The following is a 20,609-nucleotide window of genomic DNA, read 5'->3' as shown; positions in this document are numbered from 1 at the left end:
TTCATCACTCATCCATTAGCCACTAAGGGCTTAGCTTGAGCCGAAGATCCCAATTATCTATTTGCTTGTCCTAGTGGACCACCCAACCTATTTCTCTAGATGAATTTATATTGGCTCATAGGTCAGCATGATGGTTAAGTGGTCCAAACCATTGACATTGATGGTCCTTGCCCCAAAAATTCCTCATGTGGAATCGCTTGCCTTCATTTGGATGGAGGTGAATCATTGATTGAGGCTACCTACCAACGGCGGGAATTAGGTGAGCCCATGCATGTTAAGGTGAATCATTGATGGAGGCTACCTAACTACATGGATGGACATCATAAATATAGAATATCCATCATGGTGGGGACCATGTTAAGGGCTTCACTGTCCTGGGTGAGGGTGGGGCGCACCTAATCTACTCCCACCTATTAAAGGGTCAAGATGATCATTCAGATTCATGAGCCATCACATTGGTCAAATCATCAGCTTTTTGGATCACTGCTCCATGGACCCTACTCACCCATCCTTGACAATGGCTGGTGTTTCTAGCTATGATTAAACATAGCTTATTTTCACCCCATTTTTACACTCGGGTTCCCCCACGAGACACGTGAATTTCTTGCAACACCTGTCAGCCCGCGTCCATTCATTGGACGGCGGGATTCCCTGAGAAAGGATTTCCCATGAATTTCCTCCGCTGGGATGCAAGTTGAGTCCACTGTGATGTTTGTGAGAAATTCAGGCAAGATCCAAAACTCAAGTGGGCCACACTAGAGAGAAAATTGAAAAAAAGAAATTTCTACGGTTTAAACCTTCTTGGGCTAGCTCCACCTTATGTTTATATGCTATCCAAACCGTTTATAAGGTCATTCCCACTGAGAATGAAGTGAAAAAATACAAAATTTAGCCTAATACAAAACTTTTGGAGCCATAGGTATGTTTCAACAGTATTAACTGAATTCCCACTGTCTACTCTCGTATGGATCACTTGAGTTTTGGATTTGACTCGTTTTGGGTGGCACGTCCTAAAATAAGCTTGCAAAACGGCATCCCAGGGCAGGAATCCGCGTACTAGCTCATTAGCAAAATAAAGTATATCAAAAAATCAAATGTGACACGTCAAAACAAACAGTTGATTTAAAACCAACATTGAAACTTTTTTTTAAAGCTACAGAAGTTTTGTGTACGCATAACGTTTATATATCCCAATAGGCGGCCGAAAAGAGATCTTAATGGCATTTGTTTTTAACCTCGTCGTTTCTTGCCGTGTGGCCAACTTGGATTTTTGACCTGCCGAATTTTTTGAATACCATACTATCATAACCTGGCAAAACTGATAATGAAGCGGATGGCGTATGTACATTTCAGTGGGCCACACAAAGCTTTTAGTTGCAAGGCTTCTGTAAAAGGGAACATGGATTACCTGCCACAGCAAGTTAGGTGTTTCCTAGTGTAATGTCTGTGAAAAATCCACTCCTTCGTCTGTTTTTTCAGCTCATGTTCACCTTCCAAACTTAATTGTGTTAAAAAATAAGATTGATCCAAAATTCAATTGGGCTGCATGATGGAAAAGGAGGATTGGCTAGATGTTTATATGCCATTTATACCATTCATGGGTGGTTCAAGGGTGGGTGTTCAATCCAAATGAGCTTGAATCACAACTTATGTGGCTCCCGAGTTCAAGGGTGGGCGTTCAATCCAAATTGTTTTCCGAACACTATTTTAAATCTGCCTCATTTTTTTATTCACGTAAACTGTTTTGGCAAAATGGATGGACAGTAGATTTTTTAAAAACATTCAAGGTAGCCCCCAACTAACTTCATGTTGCAGGCAATCTGCGTGCCATTAAAAAGGGTTGAAAATTCACGTCCTAATGACAAAGTACGTCCACATGAATGTTTGTGCCACATCCACTCCGTCCATCAGTTTCACCCGGTTAAATGTAAGCTAAAAGTGAAGTAGATTCTAAACTCAAGTGAGCTGCACCACATGAACAGAAGAATGAAACTCCTATGTTGAAGCCTTTATGTAAGTTACAGTGGTGTTTATATCCCATTCGACCCATTCATAAAATGACTGAAAATATCAGCTGATCTAAAACTTATGTGGCACTTAAAAGAAGGTTGCAGTGGTAGGATTGGATAAGCTAACATAAATGGAGGGAGCGGATGTCAGAAGGACACCCATTGCGCACTGACACACTTTCAGTAGACAGGTTGATAGTAGACGATTCTTTGTGGGCATGATAACGATGTGTGTTTTATCCACACCGCCCATCCGTCATCTTAGATCATTATTTTAGAAAACGAGTCAAAACTGAGGTAGATCAAGATCTAAGGTGTAACACGCCAACAGAAAATAGTGGTAATTAAACGCTTACCATTGAAACATATAACATGATCAGGTCACGGAGACTTGGACGAAGGGAAAACACAAATATCGGCTTCATCCAAAACTTTTGTGGCATCCAATCAGTTTTTAATGGTGAGTTTTCAATCACCCATATTTCCCGTGGGGTAGTCCACTTGAGATTTTGATCAACCTTTAGTTTTAGGTTCCTGCCCTAAAATGATTAAACAAATTAGATTAACGATACGGATAAAACACATGAATTGTGGTGGGACTCACAAAGTACCGTCCAGTACATGGTCGGACGTGGATTTCCTGCAAAAGCCTGTGGTAGGAAGTTCCTGCGCTGGGGGGCCACTGTGATGTTTGTGAGAAATCCATCCCTTCCATCCGTTTTGTGAACTCATTTTAGGTATTGATAACAAAATTTAGTAGGATACACGACTCAAGTGGGCCGCACTAAAGGAAATTGTGGTAGGGAAATTCCAACCGTTGAAACCTCATCGGATCAACAGTGATGTTTACATGCCATCCATACTGTTTACAGCGTCATTAGTACTACTGGTATGAACCTAAAACCCAAATATTAATAGCCTGATTCGAAACTTCTGTGACCCAATGAATATTTCAACTGTGGATGTTCAATTCTTATATTTTCGGCCCACTTGAGTACGTAGTCGGCGAACCGCATCCATGTCACAGGAATACCAAGTCGGGGCGCCGACAAGGTGTTAGTTACCGGGGTAACACGTTTGTGGGTGTTATCCCTTACCGTGTGGGGCCCAAGTTTGGTTATTTATTTTGTGTATCCACGCTGTCCATCCGTTTACTCATTTCATTTTTTAGGACAGGTTTCCAAAACTGTAAGGCATGTAAAGTTTTTAATGGTGGACGTTCAGTTATTACTATTTTTGTTGGTGTGGTCCACCTGAGATTTGGATCTGCTTAATTTTTAAAAATACATCCTAAACTGGGATGGAAAAACTGAAGGACGGAGTGGATACACAACACATCATTAAGGTGGGCCCCATGGTATGTTAATACCGACTAAGGTGTAAATAGCAAATTATTACAAATTTACCCTGTTTGAAATTTAAGGGCCTTTCCTCCCAAAAACTGGTCCCAAAAAAATTAGCTTAAGTTTGCGGGGCCTCACCATGCCGTCCATCTATTCTACCGGAACATTTTAAGGCATAAGGTAAGATGCAAAGTTCAACTGGCCCACAGCATATAGGAAACTGCTAAAACATTCGCCTTGAAATGTTTTTTTCTTTTTACGGTCATAAGATTGTTTATTTGTTATCTAATTCCTTCGTAAGATCATGTCAACATAAAACATAAATAAATAAACACAAATATCAGCTTGATTCAAAATTTCAACTGACTCTAAAAAGTTTTTACAGTATGTGTTTAATTCTCGCTGCTTCCTATAGTGTGGTCTACTTGTGCTTTGGATCTGGCTCAATTTTGAGCTCATGCTCGTGCCATAAAACCGGATGGACAGCATGGATAAGCCAGATAAATCACTATGGCCCGCATGAAATTTACACCTTCAGTGTTTGGCGTTAAAAATGCAACCCGTCGTTGAAAAGCGGTAGGAATTACGTAGGGAAGTAACTTTCAGGATTTAGCTTGCTGAATAAGAAAACAAACGCCCCCATAGCCGACAGGCTGTGTTGTAATGATCTGAACCATTCATACAATTGTGACACCGTGGACCAGTGACACCATAATCAAGATCCAAGAACCTCTCAGCAGCCCACAAAAGGAGACTCCCCATATTAAGAAAAAGATTTAAACAATCCAAGTCATGAAAGATTCAATGTTTTTTTCTGGGTATCCTTTGTCTGATGAGCCGACTGAATCATTGAAATATGATCCCAGATCCCACGTCTACCGTCCAGATCTGGAAATGTCCCAACATCGTGCGTAATTAGCTTTCCTTAATCATGATTACTTCATTAATTAAATAAACAAGAGAGGCTTTTTCATTACTACTCGTCAAAACAGAGATGCCCCACTTCGCGCGAAATTCCACCTGGCAACCGCCTCTTTGTCGAAACTTCCACATCCAGCTTTCTGACACGTTCGTATAGCTTTGAAATTTTCACATTACCCATCTTCCAACACGTGTGCAACAAACACCTGTCTGCTTGCCACATGTACGGATGTCTTGTTGATCTCACCTAACACGTGTAAGTGTCGTGACACACTCGCCCACCGAGTTTTACTATATAGATGAGCGTTTTCCGGTATAAGAGATTTGTACTTCTTGCGTTCTTCTTTCACAAATCGAAGGTGAGAGATATGGAGAGTTTCCAAATAGAGAGGAAGTCATCGATTGAGAGCGAGCCGCGGACGCTCCACTTCGGCCAAATCCAATGTGCGAGGGTAAGAAGCTTGGAATGCGTTTGGATGCTGAATTGTAATAATGGATTAGGTCCAAAATCACAGTATTGGTTGCCACCCGCTCATTGGACATATTCGAGATGGGATAATGGATTGGGTGGAATGAAATTTTTACGATTGGGCATCCAAACACACACACACACACACACACAAAAAAAAAAAAGGGAGGGTGTTATTTTCTTTAGTTGGGTTTGTTAGGAAGCAATTGCATGTATCCTCAAATGGGTATTTTGGGAACATGGGTTTCTACAATTTTCCTTCTTTGTTTGGTTTTATTTAATTAGTTGCGAATTATATTTCTTGTTGCAGGAAGCAGCACTTTATGTTTTGAATACCAAAAGCATCGAAGAAGCTTTAAGAATTTTCACAGAGGTATGTTATCTCAGTAGTTATGAATTTTTTACTAAAACTTTAGGAAATGTTAAGAGACATATCTGCACATGTAGAATTAAAATATTGCAAATACATACACACACATATATGATAAGTTTTGATTTTATAGGAGTTAAATGTCATTTTAATCAAAACAAAATAAATATATAAAATTTGTAGTCAATCAATAGATGAGGTAACACTGATTAATATGTAAAACTTCCACATTAATTAACTGTGAAAAACACATATTTTTCAATAATAAGAATAAATTATAATTTCACAAAATTTTCGTTTTATATATAAATATTTATTTTTTCGGCTCCAATCTATCTCAATGCATGAGAGTCATGTATAAACATAGATTAATCCATCCTAACATTTGAAGAAATAAAGTTTATATGGATTTCTTGTCGCTTTGAGTTTCGGTCCATCTTCATTTCAAGTTGAGATTTCTTCCTAAATCCGAACTTCGAAATAAATTTTCAACAGAAAAAAAAAATAAAAAATCATTTAAGATCCTACGAGGGCACAAAGAAATCGTCACAATGGTGGGATTGGATGAACATTGAACATCATGGTGGGCTCCACAAATAGTACATATTTTTAAACCGTTGGGCTTTGCAATTTATGATGTTTTCTTAAAGGCCCATTTGGCTGGTCGGATTGGAAGGGATTGGATGGTATTGGAAGGGATTGGAAGTTAAATCCAGGGATTGGCCTCGGGGGCTAAACAGAGACGGTGATCTGATCCCAATCCCATGGATCTTAAGACAATCTACTAACAACACCATCATTACCTTTAAATCCCATCCAATCCACCCTAATCCTTTCAAATTTGCCCGGGACGTATTTGGTTCGAGGGATTGGAAGGGATGGGAAGGTTTAATCCTGGGATTGGCCGGGCGTGCCAAACAGACTGGATATAGCAATCCCATGGATCTCAAGACAATCCACTGACAACACCATCATTACCTAGAAATGCATGCCATCCACCCTAATACCATTCAATCCCTTCCAATCCACCTGGCCAAACGGGCAAGTGTTATCATTAGGAAAAAGAAGTTTTTGCAAGTAGGAAGTATTTATAATTCTTTACAGTGATTTTTATTTTTTTCATCCACACATCACTTGCATATCTTTTACTGGCGAACCTTTTACAATTAAGGAGTCATGTTGAGTGAGCAGATTCGATTGCCATAACACTTGAGTTCAGCTCGGTCTGGGTAGGGTTAGGGCTCACTTTGATGCATGTGTTGCATATCTATGTTGTCCATCCATTTTGACATATCATTTCAGGGCATGAGACAAAAACGATGCAGATCGAAATCTCAAGTGGACTACACCATAGGAAAAAGTGATGATTGGCTGTTAAAAACTTCTTGTTGGCCACAAAAGTTTTAGATCAAGTTGATATTTGTATTCTCCCTTCATCCAGGTCTGTGTGACCTTATCAGCGTGCTAGATGACAAATAAGCATGACGGTGAGTCCTAGGATGATTTTAATGGTGTGTATGCAATCACCACCAATGCATGTGGTGTGGTCCACCTGCGATTTGGATTTTGCTTCACTTTTGGGCTCATGCCTAAAATAAGCTGGCAATGGATTGACGGCATGTATATATAACACGTACAACTCTACCAATTGGATGCCTACAAAATTGTAAAGGGCTTATATAGGAAGACACTTTATAGGTAGGTGGTCAGGTGGAAAATTTGTATATTAAAAATATTTTATTGTCAGCGCTTCTTCTTTTTCAAGTAAAAACAAATGTTTCAAATTTAAAGTAAAATCTTTATACTTGAAAAAACATTATATATAATAAAATAAAATGATTGACACATGCATGATGTGTGGGGCCCACATGTGAAGTATTTCAAGCTATTCATCATGTGCATCTCTTGATTCTCTCCGACAACCCACAAAAATAGGTTAATTGGTCATTAGGTAGGCTACATAAGAAGAACACACAACAAGAACAGGTGGGATGGTTAAACACCTTCAAATTGTTTGTGGGATCGATTGTCAATCCTAGCTTATGCATCTCTTTATGCTTACCTGGAATCCTAGGAAATTAAGTCTTGTGTGATTTGAAGATTTTGTCAGGATTTATCATCTCAAGTTCTATGTATTTGGAGTCATGTAAATACTTCACCATTTGAAAGCTAAATAGAACAAGATGTTAACAATTTACAAAATTTTCAAGTGTAAATTTACATCCTTCGACCCAAAGAATTTTTACATGCATTCTAACTACTCTAATCAGGACATGGTTGAAATGTGGGCCTACGGTAAAAACCAGCAAAAATATCATTTCACTTGGTCCCTGTTTGATTTTCCATTTACAATGGTAAAATGTTATAAATGAGTAATGATTATTTACTCTTGTAATTGTGTGTTGACATTACTTACATTTAATTGCAATGATAACCTTGCTACATTGTTTGTTTCATTCAGGAATTGCTATAAAAATGATAATTTTATAATATGAAAATGTAATTATTATAATTAACTTTTTAGAAGTATATTCAACTCTTGATTTATGAGCCATAATTCCTATTAATTGCATCTCTTGATTTAGCATTGTTGGGCCCACATGGTGGGTGTGAGACAACTAACATGTCCACCACTGCACCCCATCATGATCCTGATGATCGGTGAAATAAAAAAATAAAAAATAAAAAATCGGCCATGATAACAATACGAAGGAAAGCCCAAAAATCCATCCGTCTTCGTTTCGTGCAAATCGAGTGCGACCCACCACCTTGTAGACGGTTATTGGATTATCTAATCAGCAGATCATTTAATTTCTATATACATCACGTGCTCAGCACGTGCGGTAGGGTAGATAATATCTTTCATAGAAGCACCTTCTTTCTGTCCATCTCTCTATCTCTACTCCAACAACCATATATAACGGTCAGAACTATGCGAATCTTAGAAATTTTGAAACCGTATGTTGATGACGAGCGGGTTTCATGTTTACAGGGTTTGCAGCCAGTGGTTAGTGCAAAGGAGAATAATGCAATGGATTCGGGCGATGAATGGGACTACGTTGCATCTCATCTGACGATTCCTCCAGTCTATACACCCGGCTCAAGAGATGTCGTCACAGCCCCTTTCTAACCAGGGATTGTGTGTGTGTGTGTGTGTGTGTGTGTGTGTGTGTTTTTGTTTTTTTGTATTTTTGTATCATTTTGTGTATTGAGATAAAATCAAATAAAAGCATATTACAATATGTAAGATGAAAGAAGAAAAATCCGGTGCTCCTAGTTGTACTGTGGCACCTGATATTTGAATTGGGTGACTATATTTTGAAAAATATCAGTATGTGTACTTTATTAATGAGAATGACAATGTTTAGATCCGAAGGTTTCAATCGAAAGTAACTGAAAATTTTATAGTTATGACTTTCGAGAGGTGGTTAGATGGTGGGTAAGAGAGGTATTATTATTTTTCTGCACTGGTGTCAGGATGAAATCTTATCGAATCCATCTCATTTTCAAGAGGATCTTCATTTAGGTGCGGTGGGGCTCATGACATTCACATGGACTTGAAAGAGATGAAACCCACACCACTTTCAGGAATAGTGAAATTATGTGGTGAGTTTTCTTTGGCCAGTAGTATGTATGTCATACATGTTGTCAAACGACATACGACCGAGTACATGGTCGAAAACTTTTTTTCAAAGGCTGTGGGCCTATATGTACCATTGGCCTATCAAAACTCGTTACGAAACTTCATCATCATGGTCCCTGTCCAATTAATTATCTTAATTTTCATTATTTTACTTCAGATATTTTAGAAGTTATGATGTACATATAAAATTGATGGATTGGACTACAAGTACACTGCTGATGGAGCCATCTCATCAGCATGTCTGATCCCAATTTGGACGTACTGCACCACATGCATGCCACATGGACCACATGTATGCAACGTGGACATCCATGGTGAACTGACATGATGGAATTTGATAGGTACAAGTGTCCTTGTCGACATGGGTCAGAATATATGTATTTTACTCCAATCAGAATCCCTTGCTTGCCACGTACAAGAATTTCTTATTTTCCTGAATTGTGAGTAGTCTATATCACTAATAATGTTATCAGTGCTGCTGCATTAGATGCGGGGTGTGATAATGTCTCCTAATCACACTACAATAAATAAAAAAAAATTCATTTATGACAAGCAGAGGATCGAAACTTACTTTTTCAGAATTCCAAATACTTATTTGTGATAAATAGAAACATTCTGCTTGCTTGTATTGTTATTGGGCCATGTCATTACTAACAGCTGTATTAAATGTTGGTAGTGATGATGTGCCCCAAATACCAAAAAAATAATAATAATAAATAAATAATGATAATAATAATAATAATAATGCAGATTTCCTATTCCTTTCAAACAAAGGATCCGGACTCATTTTATCCATGCTAGCTTATCCAGGACTCATGCTAAAAAATGAGGCAGATGGATAATCTCAAGTGGACTAGAACACATGAAATAAGTACTTAATGGAATGCCCATCATTAAAATATTTAAGTTTTAGATCAAGCTAAGTTTTCCTTTCACCCATATCTGCCTGACCTAACCTTAATTAATAGACATCAGTGAGCCTGGAAAGATTTCAGATCAAGCTAAGTTTTCCTTTCACCCATATCTGCCTGACCTAACCTTAATTAATAGACATCAGTGAGCCTGGAAAGATTTCGACTGTGGGTGTCATTTCTCCCATTGTTTCCTACAACGAGGTCGAACTAAGATTTTCACTTAAGATTTGGACCTGTTTTAGTTTTGGGCTCATGCCCTAAAATGACCTGGAAAAATGAGTGGATCAAAAAACATACATCATGGTGGGGCTGACAGAGCACCAGTAGCGAGGTAGCAATAGAGCAGATTAAGTGCCGCCATGCCACGCCCCAGCCTCACCTTGACCGTGGGCCCACCTTGATGTGTGTATTGAACATCCATGCCGTCCATCTATTTTGCTTGATCATTTTAAGCGGGAGCCCAAAAATAAAGTAGATCCAAATCTAAGGTAGACCACAACACATGAGATAGAGGTGATTGATCGATAAAAGCTTATCATAGGCCTCAAAATTTGATCTTTTTTCCCTTCATTCAGGGGTGCGTGACCTTATCTACGGATTGGATGGAGAATAAACACTACAGTGGGCATTAAGATGGGCCCCAGGAGGTTTCTATTGCTGGGCGTCCATCACTAATGTCTACATTGTCCATCAATTTTTAGAATTCTATAGCATGAGCCCAAAAATAAAATACATCCAAAGCTCAAGTGTATCACACTATGAAAAGTAGTGCGGATTGAACAAACTACTGTTGAAACTTTTCTAAGGCTAACTGTGATACTTATTTTTGACCTGACCTATTCATAAAATCATACATGCCTGAATGAAGTTAAAATATAAATTTTATCTTGGTCAAAAACTTGTTAAAGTTGGAGAACGCTCTACCGAAGTTGTTATATTTATTTTCTTTTCATCCAGGCTGGTGAAACCTTATAAAGAAATTAGATGGCAAATAAACCTTATAGTGAACCAAAGAAGGTTTCAATCATAATTGTTCAATCCTTGCGGCTTTCTGTAGTGTGGTCCACTAGAGCATTGGATGCACCTCAATTTTGAGCTCATGCTCTAGAATAACCAGAAAAATCATTCAAAACATAATTCAGTTATGGGCCAAAGAAGTTCTATACGGTGAAAGTTATCTTGCCTGGTAGGTAATACATTTGGGAGAGAGAAATCCGGCCTAGCTTGTTAGCTAGAATCACGTGCAACGATGTGGATCAATGATCCACACTCTTATATTTTAGAATCCAGATCCTTTTCTTGCCGTAAACAAAAACTTCTCTTTGTTACAACTTGATTTGGCCACATCATCACACACACACACACTGCATTTAATATAAAATTGCCGACAACAATGGTGATGACGTGAACCACAGTGCAGGAAAATTGGAGTTTTCAGAAGATCTGGATTTAATGACGTGGACGACAGGAGCCGTAAATTTTTGTTCGTGGCGTGCTGGGGATCGGGACTCCGATTCTATATATTACTGTTGGTATTTAAATTACAAGATTGCCCTTAGATATTACACGACCTTGTGTGATCAATGGTCAAGATAATCAGTCCTACACAATCAACCCACTAGATTTCCCTACTAAAAGTACACAAACATATGCTTGCCAGTGCTGACCCAAACACCCTGGCCATGTGTCATCCGGCGGTCAAAGACTCAATGTTCAACGTAGATAACCCTGCCTTTGCCCACCCGGGCTGTAAGGGCTATTTTGTAATTTAGCAAACCCAAGCTGCCCTTGCATACCATCCCTAGCATACTGCTGCCACAAAAGCTGCTCCTCCACCAACAGCTGCTGCTTCTTCTCCATGTCCGACATCTGCACGTATGCTGGCGGTGCGATTGCTAGCGATGCTTGGAACGGATCTCCACCATCTCCTGCCCCACCATGTGGGACCGGCGGCAATGCCAACCGCCCAGGTGTCTCACCGAGAAATGCCATGCTACTTGCACTCCCTGACGATTGCCCACCACTCATCTCTGCATCTGTCTTCCCCCGTTGATACATCCCATCCAACGAAAACATATCGAATCCACCACCAAATGATGCCTTCTGGTTCGACAGATTACTCGCTGACTGCACCAATGCCGTCTCCCAATCGCTCGACTCGTCGGTGAAAGCTTCCCACGTCGTTGGTGGGCCCGCCAATTCTCCATCGAATAATGCTAGTGCCATCTTATCACTCTGTTCTATTCCAGTCACTGCATGATCTTCCCTCATATTCACCAAATCCATTTCTTCATCGGTGTTCTTCTTCTTCTTCTCTTCTTTCTCCTCTTCTTCTGCTGCAGGTTCAACAAAATTCTCTGGTGGGGGCAATGCCTTCATGCTCGTCATATCTTCTTCTACTTTTTCAATTGGTTCTTCTACGATGACCTCTTTCTTGGGTTGTTCTTGATAATTCTTCTTCGGCCGTCTCTGCGCTAGAACTGATTTATCACGTATGAATTCCTCCATGACCTCGAGCTTCTTGGATGTGATCCTCTCGACTTCCGGGTACTCGGATGATCTTGAAATCCCAACCGTCTTGCACCAGCTGTAGAACCTGTCGAGCTCATTGAACTGCTTCGAAACACGGCTGAATATGTCAAATACCCTTACGCAATCGGCGACCTCAAGTTCCATGAACCGGTCGATCAAGATGCCAAGAATCTCCGTGATGTCGTAGTATATCTGGAAGCTTTCTTTCACTAACGGGTAGATCGCCACTGTCACGACCCGGTTCATTTTCGCCGCACCTGAACAATGTGGATGATGAAATGTTAGTTGAAGATGATGAAATTTTGAATTGAGATAATCAAACAAACATGCCCACTAACGAATTCTATGATCATGTGGGCTAAGTTATACACCTAATTTCAGTGCATAAACCATCTTGACCGCACAGTCGATGTGAATGCTGATTGATCCTGACTGTTGAATTGATAGGTCACTACTTTATAGGTGTAAGAATCTTATAATGTGGGTCTTATTGATCAACGGTTTGGATTATCCTAAGGGTTGGATAGTGTGATCTAGTGTTCCAATGGACCCCACTTAGTTGTAATGCATCTACAATCGTGTAAGGGCCGGGTGGTGCGTTGTCTCATATAGAGTGTGTTTTGATGAGTTTCGATGGGTTCGTGCAGAAGACCACGGCATCAAGCCTATATCAATGGCGTCCGATGTATTTAGTTTATTTGATCTCCATACTCGATGCATAGCAAAGTTCTTATTTAATCTCCATACTGGATGCATAGCAAGGTACTTTGCAGCCCCTCATATGATTTACATGATACATAAACCAAAATTACATAATTGAGTGATTCTAACCATCTGAGTAGAAAATAGTTTTGTTGGATGACTACAGCTGTTTATTGCAAAAGAGGTGGCCCCTCAATTGGATGGTCCAGATTGACAACCATATGAAGCTATTGTATACAAAAGATAGCTTATAGACTGAATTTAAATATAATAGCTCATCATGGTGCAAATCTCAAGGGTTGTTGTACAAGTGGACACTTCGATCTTTGATCTGGAGAGTCCATTTGTTAATTAGCCAAAACCCAATTAACAAGATGATCATGATGTCATCCTATTATGAATCTAGACCCTAAAAATCAATCTTGACCATCCATTCTATCAAACAAGTTCTACGTATATATACATGAATACATTATACATATCTACGTACATGTATGCATGCAATCTTAATACTCGCCTGTGGGTCGACACGCTAGAAACCGCTCGAGCAGCAATTGCAGGTGCTGCATCCGTGTGAAAATCCGCTCGATCTTCATGTCACGGACCGGCGTAGCCCGGACGGATGACGACCTAGATGCTGTCTCATCATCATCGTCGTCATCATCACCATTCCCACCCAGTGAGATCCTGTGCCGGCTATGCCGGCCTTGCATTCGAAACTCGAGCCGCTCATCAAGGTACAGCGCGAACGTACGGACGAACGCTGAGAAGTCCCACGAGTCCGATCGTGACGTGTCTCGAAAATCCGACAAGTTGAGAAGTCGGGTCCCGCGCCGCGTCGAGAAGAAGATCTCTTGCTCATAGGCCGGATCGCCCTCGGAGAGAAGGCGATGAACCAACATGAGGGTTTTGAGGGCGACCGTCCAGTTCTGCGTCTTGTTGAGCCGCCTCGAAAGAGTGCTCACACATGCGCTAACGTACGCACGTGAGTAGCATGTTAGGCTAAGGATCTCACGCACGTGCCTCTCCTCAGCTGGGTATTCTTCGTGCCGAGTAGCCTTGACGATGGCGACTTCCAGATCGGCGATGGAATTGCTGCTACCGACCTTGGCGAGACCAATGCTCGTCTTGTCCTTCACTGCGCCGAGAGCTTTCCTGATCTTGCTAGGACCCATGGTTTACGGTGTATTCCTTGGAGATTAGAATTATAATCCTTAAATATAAGAAAAAAGTGAGTTCAAAAGATATTTAATACATGAACAATGCATGTTTCCTACATTATCAACGTATCTGATTGGACTTCGAACCATACAAATCACGGGTGTAGTTGTGGATGTAGAATATCTCGAAAAATACATTTGAGCCAATGATCTTAAAACATATGATTTTGGCTTTTTAATATGAATCGGTGATTATTTCAATTTTATAACCGTCCATTTAATATTGATCGATTGGATGGGTAGAATGGTCTAATTATCATGGTTTTCGGGATATGCTCCATCGACGAAGGAACCTATGATTGCTGGGGTCTGGATTGGCATCCATGCATCGCTGGCGAAATTATACCATTCTGTTATGCACAAAAACAAGATACGTACCTTGTCGGGAGCCTGTGAAGGAAGGATTCATTCATTTCATGTTTCGTCTTCCTCCACTGGCATGGAAAGAAGAAGGAAAGGAAAGAGGAGGAATAGATCTCTCTCCCTCTCTCTCTCAAAACCAGAAAATACGCCTCCCTCACTTGAATGAGCCATCCAATAACCATTAACGAAGGAGAAAAGAGAGGAGCTCCAATGGACTTGAATCTGACACGTGGCGCCAGGCTATTGATTATAATTGAGCTGGTGAGGGACGCGGCTTCGGTGGATCCGGGGATCCACCAAGGTGGGTTTATCCCTGACTGAGGGGCCCTCCTTGATATATTTGTCTTATATCCACGCCGTCCATCTGTTTCACCAGCTCATTTTATGAACCAGACCCAAATCTCAAGGACCACATAACAGGGTACACTTGTGATTCAACGCCTACCATTAAAACATTCCTGGGGCCACCGTAATGTTTATTTGCTATCTAACCTGCTAATAAGATCATACAGACCTGGATGAAGGGACCAGATAAATATCAGGTTGATCCAAAACTTCTGTGGGCCCCATGAATTAATGGTCGAAGTTGAATGGCCACTGTTTGTTGTGTTGTGGTCCACCCGAGATTTGGATCTGCTTCATTTTGGGAACAATGACCTAAAATAAGGTGGAAAAAATTAGTCGACAGCGTGGATATAAGATAAATACATCAATATCAACGTGGGCCCCACTGTCCAGCATCCACCCACATCAATATCATTCTCTTTGACTTCAAATGCGGCTTGCTTTGCTCTGTCGTGACTTAGGATCTACCATGTGCATGTTGACACCTACTGGGGCCCACATGCTGAATGATCCCAAGATCGGAACCGTCCATGTGTTTGAATTTACACCGTAAGAACCACTTCAAGAAACTTACGCAGACCGTATTGTTGCCTCTCGGTTGCGCCAGGATACTGATACGTCCGAGTTTACGGTATATAATTAAAATCTTAAAATGCTGGTCGACTGTTCAGTTACTATCAAAATATTGTTTAAAATGATCAGGAGATCATCAGAGGCCAGGTTTATCCTCCTTAAATAAGCTACATCTTTACTTTTGTATGAAAGTACTTTTATGATACAAAAGTTAAACCATAAAAATAACATAGTTATAGTTTATCAAAGTTGGTATCTCAAAGCAACTTTTTCAAAAATTAGCCATATATTTGGATGAAAATTGTCTAACATATGAGTATAATCTTGAATTGCATTTAAGACTTATAGCTACTAAAGTATTGTTACTCCCAATGTAAGAATAAGCTACAACACAAAATGCAACTTATTCTAATGAACATAGAGGATAATTGATGAATTGATTTGTTTGATTGAGTTGGTATAAGACATTTTTCTTTATTGAAATCTTCTTTGTTCATAGATCTTCTTTGAAATAACCATCTATATGCTTCTTCCCATGACGAACAGTTATAGCAACCACTTCGGCACCACTTTGTCTTCTAAAGTCTTCCTGGACACGTCCTGGTAACCACTTTAGCACCGTTTTTCCCTCCATCACATCTTGCTTTTAAGTTTCTCCGCTAGATTCCGTTTATAGATGAAGTATAACACCCTGATCAATGCCAACTGTAATTTCACAACACTCGTTCGAAATATTTTCAAAGATCTTAAATGTGCTTTATATATACTTCTCATGCAATGACACATGTCATTTCTTACAAGGTTTTTCCAAGAACGATAAAAAAAAAATAGAGTATAACATTGCTCCCATGTTGCTTTGCCTTTAGGCAAAAAGGTGAAAGCAATGTAGTTCGTTGTTCAATACAATAAATGCAAGCAAATTTTCTTTCCACATGTTAGCTACCTATTAACTCTACTTAACCAAGGCAAAAACATGGATTATGATTTTTCTTTTTTCAAGGTTGTTGTTGTGACACGTAGTAAATAATCAAATCATATAAGGAGTCATAATGATCTTATCATTAATGTGCACATTCCTGGCTACACACACACACACACACACACACACACACACACACACACACCATTGAGTGTGTGTACTGACATGGGTGTGTACTAACAAGCTAACCCAAAAAAAAAGATTTTGATTTTCTACGCTTCTTGCTCTCTTATCTTTTTTCTTCTTTTTCAAAAATTCATATTAATGTCATGGCTGCTTATTCATCTTATAGTCCTGCAACCTTTCATCAAGAAGATCTCATTAGAGAAATGGACACTCCTTCTCCATTAATCATAAATGATGTCTCTTCGATATTCCCGTCGACCAAGATAAAATATTCATTTCCCTTGGACCAGCCTTCCATCCAGAAATTATCCATCAAGAAATCTCATCGATGGACCAATTTTCCCAAGCTGTCCCAACAAAAAACTATTACTACAATCTGAGTTCCCAAATCCTGCAACTAGCTTCAAAGCTTCATGATCCTGGTCGAAACCAATGAAAGGATAGGCAAACTTGTACAATCACGTACTCCAGCAACATAGCAATACATGAAGACGAGCCAGCATTTTCGAATCCATCAGGTTCTCTTTTTTAAAAAATACATAGCTTATACTCACCTTCTTACTGCAACTTCAACGTTTTGGAGCTCCTCAATCAACACTTTCCATTTCAGATGTGGCTCATTGAGTCCAATAATTATGGATATGTTTATGCACTCATACATCTTATTCCTTTTTGTGAAGCAGTTTTTCCAATTTTACCCAATGCAATTGTCATTATTTCGCCTTTCCTAACAAGAATGGAAGAGCATATTCCAACTTGATGTTCAATATTAAGGTTTACCTTAATCAAGGATGGAGCTGAGTTTTGGTATGTGGACCTAACATGGAGTGTCGTGCTTGGTGGTCAAAGTGGATTTCACATAAACATCCCAGTGGGGGTAGGGTCTCCTGACCGGCTCCTTTCCTTATAAGGCCACCAAGCCACTATTAGAAATCTTCACTCTAACAATAACTAGGTAGCTTTTTTAAAACCTCTTAGAAAAATGTACTGAAATGTGTAAATTTTAATTATATTAAGTAGGTAGGGTTTTTTTTTCGTAAAATCCCCTAGCACTTGTTTGGGAGCTTGTAGATGGAAGTAAATCGAATTCGAGATAAATGAATTGGGAGTAGAAAGCTTTCTTAGTTGTGCTTCAATGGGAGTAAATTAAATGCATTTGAAATCCAAATATTCCGTTTAGATGGAATAAATGAAAAGAATTGGAATGCATTAAAAACTTTTAATATATTCACAACAACATGTGATATCCCAAATTAGTGTACGTACATGATGTTTAACAGAATAATTGTAATAAACACATTGCAATACATACTCTTGCAAAAAATGAGAAAAATTGGAGCCTTGGGTGGGCCACAAATGGAAGGATCACAAACAAACACCTTGCCAACAATTTTTAACCATTTATTTAGATTGTCAACCTTTACACTATTTGGATCATTCTATTGGTGTGGTTTTACGGATGTAGCTGATGATTAGATTGTTTTAGAGTATTATTAATGTGCCACATGTATGGCGGACATGTTTGTTTACTCGTGCAACTCTTTAAGAGAGCTCAAAAAGTCATTTCACCTCATTTACTTCCCAATCTTGTCATATTAAAAGGATTTCATTTACAGGCATACTACCATTTCATTTTAGAGGTCATTTAGATGAGAGTAAATGAGGGTAAATGAGGGGGGATTTGTGAGTAAATGGAAGTAGATAACATTTAAGGTGTGTTTGAATGGGAGTAAATGAAATGGGCATAAATGGGCCTGTAAATGACATCCTATATGTGAGAGAGGATTTGGAAGTAATAGAGTGAAATGTCTTTTGGAGCTTCCATTGGAGAATCGCACTAGTAAACAAAGGTGCCCCTACGCACATATCCACATACACATGGCATGCTGATGATACTCCAAAACAATTTAATTATCAACTACGTCACTAAATCACACTAATAGAATGATCCAAACTGTCTAAAAGTCATCTAAATAGACGGTTAAAAAACCATTGGTAAGTTGCTTATTTGTGATCCTTATGTTTGTGGCCACCCAAGGCTCAAAATTTTCTCTTTTTTTTTTTTTTTGCTAAATTATATATTTCAATGGGCTTACTACAATCATTTAGTTAAATATCACATATGTACACTAATTTGAGATATTAAAGTTATTTTGGAATAACACGTGTTACCATTAATGTATTGAAATTTTTTATGTACTCTAATTCCTCCCATTTACTCCCATCTAAACTAGATATTTAGATTTCAAATGCATTTCATTTATTTCCATCCAAAACACAACTAAGCCATTAACTCCCAAAATCCATTTACCTCCAATTCTATTTCTCATTAACTTCCATTTACAAGCTCCCAATCGGGCCCTTATTTCCATGCATTTACTCCCATCCAAACAAACCTCCAATGCCATTGATCTCCATTTACACCCAATTTCCCGTGTTTACCTCCGTCCACTCACTCAGTTGTGTTAGGAAATTAGAAGTTCTCGTCTCAGCTGGACGTAAGTGCTGAGGTTCTCCACTCAGCTGGACTTTTTAAGTGTTGTGTTCTACTGCACCATTCGGTACAGATGCGGCCATTGTTGTTCGGTGATCCAGACCGTTGGTCTCATGGAATTTCCCTAAGCAGCTCCCAGATTAGAGAACCTGAGCCGTTCCGTGATCTGCGACCTACTTTAGACGGTCAAGAAAAATTATAGTCAGATGGCTGCTGGCTTGGAATTTCGAACCTGGAAGATGTAATTGGTGTCGTGTTTTGAGTGAGGAATTCCTATTTTACTTCCGACGGGGTTGTGTATGGGGAGAGGAATTTCCAGTAGACCCTTCTATTACAGAAAAGAATGGACGGTCAAAACCGACTCTGCCAGCTATCCACATATGACACAACTTGTATTTAACAGAAAAGATTTGGATGCTTAGGATTTATTGACCAGCGTCTTTTTAAATTTATGCTCCATCGAAAAGAACCCCACAATTTAGACGGTCTTGATAGTCACGAGTGCCACGTGTGAGGATGGTAACCGCCATTTCTGGTGAACCAGATCGTACGAGTCTCGCCCTTGCAATATGGACGTCGCACACACTCGGAAGCCGTTAAACATAATGGTGCGTACAGCGCGAATGACGACTCGGAGAGGGTCGAATTTGGTGACAAGACATTGTGGCTGGCGCGGGCACTCGATGTTAGACTATGGGGGAACCTACATAAGATCCACACCGTTCATCAGGAGAGCCAACACACTTTCACCATAGATCTCAAAACTCAGGACATCCAAAAGTCAAGAGGACCACACCGTAGAAAAAATTGTAAAATCATGCATAAGACCTATGAATACACATGGTTTGACTATCGCCCATGTGAGATTTGGAGCGACCTGATATTTGGATCGTTCCTTCATCTTGATGGGACCCACAAGTAAAATCCAGACCGTCCGCTTATCTCAAATTCTCTCATTCCTATATCAGGCAGACGGCTGGAGTTACCTGAGAAAGGTCTACCCTTTTAATACCCACCATCTAAAGCAGAAGTCTTGGCCATGCCAAAAATTCTGGCCTTAGCTACACTAGGGGCATGAACCATAGCCCACCAGATGGTCAGAGCTCCAATCACCGGCTACCACATCCTCTGGCAGATGGCCAATTAATACACCACCCTTTTTATTTCCCACCCATATGCTTCTGTAGCTGAGTATAGAGATTTTGGTGAGTCGGGTTCTTTTGCTTATTGCGCCACAGAAATTGTTCTTTTGCCGAGCCCGCCCTTTTTACTGCAGCAGCTGCAGCAGGGCATACGATCCAATAAGGGGCTAACCTCACCATAATTTTTGTTATTTTTAATCATTCCTGTAAAGAAATAAACCCAGTCATTGTAGAAACCATTACCCGTGAATCAGTGATTTCTCTATGCCCTTACGGCTAGTTAATGATCTTTTTACTTTTCAATGATCTAAAACAATTGTAAAAGCCAATGTTGCATGCATCCGAGCATGGTGTTCCTAACCCACACTCACGACACATGGCTCCGTTCTAATAATACGGAGCACCCATCATGGATGTCCAATGACACAAGATAACATTTAGTAAGGACAATCCTAACCATCCAA

General features: G+C 39.7%; 2 protein-coding genes across 2 annotated transcripts; one reads left to right on the top strand and one right to left on the bottom strand.

Moving 5' to 3' along the window:
* Nucleotides 1–4,557: 4,557 nt before the first annotated feature.
* On the top strand, nt 4,558–8,375 carry LOC131236530 (uncharacterized). The gene is made up of 3 exons (XM_058233767.1): nt 4,558–4,725; nt 5,053–5,115; nt 8,105–8,375. Exons 1-3 carry the CDS (start codon nt 4,573–4,575, stop codon nt 8,240–8,242), a joined length of 354 nt encoding a protein of 117 aa, XP_058089750.1. The 5' UTR covers nt 4,558–4,572; the 3' UTR covers nt 8,243–8,375.
* A 2,794-nt stretch (nt 8,376–11,169) lies between these two features.
* On the bottom strand, nt 11,170–14,078 carry LOC131236529 (putative clathrin assembly protein At1g03050). The gene is made up of 2 exons (XM_058233766.1): nt 13,421–14,078; nt 11,170–12,458 (listed from the first exon to the last, which is right to left on the bottom strand). Exons 1-2 carry the CDS (start codon nt 14,076–14,078, stop codon nt 11,383–11,385), a joined length of 1,734 nt encoding a protein of 577 aa, XP_058089749.1. The 3' UTR covers nt 11,170–11,382.
* Nucleotides 14,079–20,609: the final 6,531 nt, after the last annotated feature.

The sequence above is a fragment of the Magnolia sinica genome, chromosome 2 (assembly GCF_029962835.1).
Source record: "Magnolia sinica isolate HGM2019 chromosome 2, MsV1, whole genome shotgun sequence".
Lineage (NCBI taxonomy): Eukaryota > Viridiplantae > Streptophyta > Magnoliopsida > Magnoliales > Magnoliaceae > Magnolia > Magnolia sinica.
Note: the sequence above shows the minus strand (reverse complement) of the source record. Positions and strands in the feature narration are given on the sequence as shown.